Source organism: Cynoglossus semilaevis, chromosome W, assembly GCF_000523025.1.
Source record: "Cynoglossus semilaevis isolate Cse_v1.0 chromosome W, Cse_v1.0, whole genome shotgun sequence".
Classification (NCBI taxonomy): domain Eukaryota; kingdom Metazoa; phylum Chordata; class Actinopteri; order Pleuronectiformes; family Cynoglossidae; genus Cynoglossus; species Cynoglossus semilaevis.
In genome coordinates, this window is record NC_024327.1 from 3,923,062 (window position 1) to 3,930,924 (window position 7,863).

Below are 7,863 nucleotides of genomic sequence, written 5' to 3' on the forward strand. Positions count from 1 at the left end.
GGAGAACCGCAGCCTTCTTTACAACGCCCACAATAGGGCTAAAGCGCCACCTGCTGTAAAACGAATGAAATGATTAGTTCAAGATTCGTTCATGACTCGTTCATTTTACTGTTCGAGAGTCAAAGATTCGAAGCAATAAAAAGAGTCGGTCTTCCCATCACTACCCAGAAACCACAACCCGGAAGCTTTTTATACCGGAAACAACCCGGAAGCTTTGTATACCGGAAATAAACCCGGAAGCTTTTCTCTTTTTTCTTTCAGCGGGCCACTTTCAAAATAAACTGATGCAGTGTGATTTGGGTGGCGACTGCTGTCCCCGGAACCCTGTAACGGATAAGCGGATGGAAATGGTTGGATGGCTAGATGTATATGGTGTCATTGTGTAAGGTGTGTTTGTAAATAAATATTTTCGAAAATTATATCAACAAATTTAACTACAAATTCAACGCCCACAATAGGGCTACAGCGCCAACTGCTGTAAAATGAATTAAATGATTCGTCCACAATTCGTTCATTGTACTGAGTCAAAGATCCGAATCAGTAAAAACAGTCGGTCTTCCCAACACTAGTATTTACTGTACAACTCGCATCTGAGGACACGTGAGGAATCCCCCGCTCACGTGACCAACACTTTTAGTCATGGCCGACGATTACAGGCGACAAGGGTTTGAGTTGGAGAGAAGGATATTTGAGTCAGACGTCAAGTGTTCCAGTCTCAGAGCTGAAAAGCAAGGTATCGATCGGACGCCGTCGTTTATTTTTTCTGTGATTGTTATCTGCAATGGACGGCTGTGTACGATATTCATTTGCAGTTTTGTTAGCCAACTAGCAGACGAGCTAACGTTATTTAACCCCAGGCTGCAACCATAACAACAACAACAGCTGCTGTCTGATGAAATGTCAATGTTGCTCACTACAACAGCTGACAATTGTGTTAGGGAAAAACAACACATCACCGGCTACTAAACATGTGTTAAATACAACACAGTATGTTTCAAAATGTTCGCAGATGTTAGCTTAAATGTTTGATTGTCGTCGAGTAGAACACAGTTCGTGATGTCACATGAATTAAAACTGACAGTTATCGGTCCAATACCTGTTTCATTTCGGTTACAACTCAAATTGTGTCTCTAGCAGCATTGTTCAATTTCCATTTTTGCCCTCACTATTAAAAAACAACAGTAACCAAATTGTACAACATTTTGTTACATTTATATGTTTGTGTATATCCAATTAAATGTGCTTTTTCTACCTCACAGATGATGATTATTTACAGAATGCATCCGCTATACTAGAGAAGTTAAAAGGCCATTTCAGACAAGGAGGAGATGAGAGTAGCAGCATTTCCAAGCTACTTCAAGATTACACACAGGTAACTGACAGAGAATGTATGCTGAATAATAAGAACTTGGACAAAGCATTGATACAGATCTGTCCCATTAGTCCGCATTTTCATACCTGGTTCCAGTTATAATCTAGTGGAATCTGACAAATTGTTCACTTGTTCATGGCTAAAATAGTTGGAGCATTTTTTTTATCTTATTCATGCAAAGAGGTGCTATTTCATGCAAGTTATGCGCAGATTGTTTGCTTAAACATTGAAAACCTAAAATAATGAAAACCTATGTATAAGCAGCAAAATTTCAGTTCACTTAAAAATACCATGACTAAGATAGTGTTCACTTGATCAAGGTTTGTAACTAGGAATTTAACTATACACTGTACTTAATTTGTTTTTCATCTTCCAGGTGGTTCTTGATATTACATTTTATGAAGAGAACAAGCTTGTGGATCAGGAGTTTCCAGAAGACTGTTCACCGTTTAAAATTCACCAGCTGTTGCAAGACCTAACTGAGCCAGAAGTTTTGGCAGGGAGGCTAGCACCAACACAAGAGGTATGGATATGTGTAATTGTTTTTGTGAAATTAAGACGGAGAAGACCGAGCACTGTGGGAATGTAGTACATGGTTGGTGGATGTGCGTGTAAAATGTAGGGATGTTTAACAATTGTAAACACTTGGGGTTTTTTTCTGTGGTCTGTTGCAGGTGCAGTCTGTGTTGGGTCTAGAGCTTCTAGAATGCCTGTACTGGAGACGTGGCGCTCTGCTGTACATGTACTGCCACACACTTCATCAACGTAAACAATGGCTCAAGAAAAATAAGGAAACGTTCCTTAAGGTAACACGCTCTTTATTATGTCATCCTGTTATTTCGGGGGGGTTGATCAGCATTTACCCAGTGAGAATTAATGTTTATCTGATTGTAGCACTTTTCAAATCCAGTGTATTCAGGAAGGTGTGCGCTACCTGATGCGAATGTTGCAGGTGAGAAGCTCAGTGAAGCTCAATGATGGAGTGGTGCTTTATGACACTTCAACAGCCAGTTTCCTATCTGAAGGTGCATATCTCTCTTTTGTGGGTAACAGCAGTATATTTTGTCTTCTCTTTTGATTATTCTGTCATATCATTTACAGGCATCTTTTCGGACACACACCTGCTGACAATGATGTACATTGGGGAAATGTGTTTCTGGGCAGTCAAATATGAGGACTGTAGTGCCGATATGGACCGAAAAGAAGACCATTTACAATTTCGGGACATTGGCACTCAGATCCTTAACAAATACGTTCTCGCTTGTGAGGGCCCTCTGCAGGGCCAGGGATGGAACACAGAGAATGCCAAGGAAATCCTTAGTATTCTACAGTGAAGCTCCAAAGGTTACTCCGAGGCACAGATCTAAGCTCAGTATCCAACCCCATATAAAAATTGAACCCATCACTTCGTATTCGGGCGTATTGTTGTGGAAGGTTGTACAGAGAATGCAAATTGAGTAATTAATGACTCAATCAGTGTCTACTGGAAACATCCAATGCCAAATGACCTGTGGCCAAAGCAGGTGAAAAATTAAGTTGTAACAGAGGTGGTGTAAAAGCAGCAAGTGCTTCAGAGGAAACTTTTGACTCGCTTTCTATGCCCTGTCCTGCTGGAAAAGCAGTTATCATCCTGATTACAGACTTTTGAGGGGACCACCTGTTTTGCTCTAAGAATGTGTCATGATAATTATATTAACAATATTAAACTGACCTTTTTTATTTCTTTGTTATGAAATTGTTACAAGGAAAAAAGACTGCACAGTAACAGTTTATGTATTGTTGTATTACCCTTTTGTTATGCTTTTAATATAACTCCAAATGCACTGAATTTTAAAGGGGAATGAAAAGTGTTCAATGTCTTCATGACCAATCACAGTGTGCTGAGATTTGTTCATATTCCATCTTTTGCAACTTTCATACAAAGTGATGCTATAACAATAATTAGAAACTCTTCATTGTTTGAACGAAAACCCGATTCTGTTTGTAATGTCCATGCTGACAATAAACACGTAATATTTGAAAAAGTCTTTGTTTCTCTGCATTTAATCCAAATCGACCTGTTCAAAAATACTTTGTTTTGCCGCTTTACCCGTAATGCACGTCTTCCACCAACAACAAGGAAGTGTTGCAGAGGCTAGAAAATGTTGAATTTGTTGTCACAGTCACTGGTGAGAGTGCGTTTTGATCAGCACATCGCTTAGTATTTTGGTAGTTGGAGTCAAAGGTGGGAGAATGGAGCAGCTTGCCAACTCCGTGGTGATTTGCAGCCTCAGGAGGTTCAGAGACTGGTATTTTCCCGACAAAAATAAAATCGTTAAAAATGAGACAAAAACCCCCTCCTTGAATCGCAACCTTAGCGTGGTGGAGGGGTTTGAGTAGCCGAATTAACCAAAGAGCTATGTTGTCGGGGGCTTAACGCCCCTGGTAGGGTCTCCCAAGGCAAACCGGATCAGACAAATAGCGGTTCAAACCCCCCCCCTCGTCCTGGTCGTGGAACACTGGACCAGCTCTATACCCTCCACAGGGTGCTTGAGGGTTCATGGGAGTTGTTGGGAGTAGGTAGGTATTTAAAATAAAATAATTTTAAAAAACAATATAAATGCATTACTGCATATAATGAGGACATGACTAATAAACTTTTTACCATTGAAGAAGACGACTATGGTTGTCCCGTGTACATTATTAAAAGTAGACATTATGTGATAAAAAATTGTATTTCCCCAATGTGCAAATAATGAAGGACTTCTTATCTTAAAACGATGTACAAGTAATGAGGTTTTTTCTTGTCCCATTGCCTTGTCCATCATTTGTATGTCCACTTATTATGATCTAAAATATATATAAATATAGTAGAGCTTCATCTTTTTAAAGCAATAGCATTAAAAAGAGGAATTCTAAACTATTTTAATATACCCTTTAAGAGTGTAACAACATAAGTAAGCAAACAGATGTGTACAATTCCAGCATGCAGTCTAAAAGCATCTGGGAATCTGTCTCTGAACTATGTTAACCATTAGCATTTAGTAAAAGTTAAAAATATATCCTGTGCTCGGCAGTAATAAAATCCACTCTACATTTTCACATTGCATGGATAGAATAAAATTTCCTATGCCATACTTGGCAAAACAGCAAATATATGACTTAAATAAATGGATTCCTGATACATGAAACAAGCACTTGTCTACTGAATGTTAAAAAAACTGTTTTATATTCCGCGTGTTGGCCCTAATGGCATGTGAGTGCCACAGACATGACAAGATAATGTTTGCCACTGCTCTTTTGTTCTAGTCCCCTAGGTAACCACAAATTATTGTCAAAAGTATGTTTTTTTTCCCACAGCTTTTCCATCAAAAGGGTTCCTCAGTCGCCAGCAATCATTTTCATACAGATTTAAATAGGACATAATTTCTGCAATTTAGGTGCATTAACTGAGCTGAACAGTGGTGACGCAGAATCTTTTTTTCACAGTGAATTTTAAAGGGGAAAATGATAAAGGGACAGTTGTTTGCCCATCACTGTTGCAGATGCATGCGTTTTAAAAGGTAAACCAACAGATTATAATGTGCATGCTGTGTGTGTGCCGTGTTCCATAAGTCTGTCTTTAAAGATGCCCAACAATAAGGGCGGACCACGGAGGGAAGAGAGCATGTTCTTAGTGCAGCCGTGTGGAGAACAGCAGTACACGCTGTGCTCCGGTTATGCTGCTTACTATAAACCTTTGACTGAATGTGAACTTTCACCGATAATGAGGACAGAAATGTAAGTTTGTGCTTTCTGCATTGTGATCCACTATTACCAGATTTTACATGTTTATTTGGACTACAGACTGTGAACAATCACTGCTCGTCCTGACATTAATGTGGCAAAGGTTTGTAGGGAGAGACCCTACAATATGTACCCGATCAAAGTGGATCCTGAATATAAGAGGTCCTCTGTTTACGTCAGGCTCGACCTACAGCGTTTCGTGGTTCCACTGTCCCACAAATTGCATTGGTAAGATGGACAGTCTTGTTCCATCATACTGATGCACAGCGTTAAAACATGGTAACTACATTGTCATGCAGCGCTATACGCAGAAGATGTTTTCGTTTACATTCACAGGTGTTCTGAAGTTTTTTCCTACCTATAGTTTTTTCCTACCAGAGTTAACTGCGCATGCGTACATCGGCCAATAGCGGACATTTATAGGGTAGTCTGAAGTTTTTTCCTACCTGAAGTTTCTTCCTACCCGTAGCGGAAATTTATAGCCATATCTGACATTTGTGTTCAGGGTGGTAGCACATTGTTATTCACATCAAATCTCAATAAATATGTGCTTCTCACTGTATTCAGAGTGGTAGCACATTATTTGAGGCTACACAGAAAATCCGTGTTAAATTAAATTAAATTTGAACTATATTGATCCCATATTTGGACAATTCTTGTGTTAACAGCAGATACTCTGTTAGCAGGGTACCCGCAGCAGGCACCAAGCACGTGGTTCCTCTGGGAATCAAACCCAGGACTCTTTGCTTCAGAGGTAAGCGTGCTAACCGCTACACAACGGAGTGTATTAATGTTGTTTACATTTACATCTGAAACCAGAGGGAATGTAAAAATGTTACCCAATGCAGCACATACTGTAAAAGAGAAAATAATCACACTCAATCTAGGATTTTTCAGCAAACTGTTTTTTATTATTTTTATTTTTACAAATAGTAACAGAAAGGATCATAACATATAGCACAGAATATTTGGGTTGATTTTACATGAGGTTTTCTTTAGCTATTTTTCATTAAGATACAAGCTATGTTCATCCTTTGTTTACTGACAGCTTCTGGAGTTGTCTGCACATCAGATATGTTTCCACTCACAAGTGATTCTTCGGTGTGCTGTAAATGAATTATGAATGTAATTATGTGCTTGATTTGATACATTATCTACATAATAACACATTCTTCTAGATACATAATATTTACAATTAAATACTATTAGCTTAATCTTCAAAGTACATAAACAGAAACTTGTAAAATATTACCTTCAACACTAGAACCCCACAACTGCTGAAATCCATCTGTTTGTTGTGGTCCATGGTGTGCACTGTCCACACATATTTGGATTCCTCCCTTGACCTGTTCCTCAGGAAGTTTCTATTACAGCATTAAAAGTATTGGGTTTTTTTTTATTCTCTCTTGAAAAAATGTGAAACTTGTAAAATATTACCTTCAACACTAGAACCCCACAACTGCTGAAATCCATCTGTTTGTTGTGGTCCATGGTGTGCACTGTCCACACATATTTGGATTCCTCCCTTGACCTGTTCCTCAGGAAGTTTCTATTACAGCATTAAAAGTATTGGGTTTTTTTTTATTCTCTCTTGAAAAAATGTATCTATCCAAATTATTGTACATTTTACTGCCAGTTCCTCAGAATTTTCCTGTTGTAGGCATCCTCATTTCCAATTGGGTCAAATACAGTGAGCAACTTCTCTGCCATGTTCACAACCTTAAGTAAAGTAATTTCATATTTCATATCAATAAACAGGCTGTATAAGGACTTCCTTTACTATGCTTAATGGTTACTCTACAGAGTTTGGCACAGCCTGCTTAATTTGTTCCAGCCGAGACTTAATTTTTAAATATGTCCACATAACAAAAGAGAAAATCTGTCAAAGTACTGAGTCATCAGAAATCAAATATTTTGGAAACAGACCACAAGAATCCAATGTGCAGTAACATTCACATGACACAGCCAAACACTCTCTGCTGGGAACTTCATCTGTAACAGATAATATAGAAATATGTACGTTATTAATAAAGATGAGTTAAAGATAGAGAACGGCACTGAGATAAAATATGGCTTCCTGATAAAATGATCAATATATTTGTTAGTGCAGAAGTACATCCATAGACCATGTCAAGTAATTTCCATTCAAAAGTAACACATACTTTGTGGGTGATAGGGTTTGTCTCAGCCCACCTCTTCTGTTGAGTGGTATTTTTTCCAGGTTGACAAAGGTTGTTGTCCTCGAAGGAGTGTGTTTTGTCCTTGAGGTGTATGTGAACAGCTGAGTCCTGTCTTGAGGAGTTGGCGTTCCTGTGTTGCTTAACAGAACTCTTCAACCTTGACCTGGATGACTGAGAATTTGCATAGACAGAAGTTTAAAATGTTTATGTGCATTGCTATATAACCTTCAGCCCTAATTAATCCAATGCAAAATGTTTTATTATTATCACCTGACTTTTTTCTATTAAATTAAGTATTTCTCTCGGAGAAAAAGGCAACTCTGATATAATTTCACACAAAATTCATAAAATGATATTCGTGTCAAAAAATTCATGTCTAATTTGCCTTTTTCTCTGTTTTTTGTGTAATTCCAATGCACACAAAGGAAATAAACTGAATATATACCTACCAAAACATGTGTAACGATCAATATCTCAATGGAAGAAATGCTTATTTTCATGGAAAAATGTCAGGGGTCCATACACTTACATCCAAGTCTGTAGGCC

The 7,863-nt window shown here is 38.3% G+C and overlaps 1 protein-coding gene and 1 long non-coding RNA gene across 3 annotated transcripts; one reads left to right on the plus strand and one right to left on the minus strand.

The window, feature by feature from the left end:
- Positions 1-575: 575 nt before the first annotated feature.
- Positions 576-3,396, plus strand: LOC103396982 (UPF0600 protein C5orf51 homolog). Its single transcript, XM_008335230.3, has 6 exons — positions 576-733; positions 1,260-1,372; positions 1,749-1,895; positions 2,047-2,178; positions 2,283-2,397; positions 2,474-3,396. Exons 1-6 carry the CDS (start codon positions 640-642, stop codon positions 2,704-2,706), a joined length of 834 nt encoding a protein of 277 aa, XP_008333452.1. The 5' UTR covers positions 576-639; the 3' UTR covers positions 2,707-3,396.
- Positions 3,397-6,026: 2,630 nt separating this feature from the next.
- Positions 6,027-6,961, minus strand: LOC112486404 (uncharacterized). 2 transcript variants are annotated; one of them, XR_003048840.1, is made up of 2 exons: positions 6,575-6,961; positions 6,027-6,243 (listed from the first exon to the last, which is right to left on the minus strand). It is a non-coding gene; the product is annotated as an uncharacterized LOC112486404 (long non-coding RNA). The 2 variants fall into 2 exon arrangements; XR_003048841.1 differs by having other exon boundaries at positions 6,027-6,389.
- Positions 6,962-7,863: the final 902 nt, after the last annotated feature.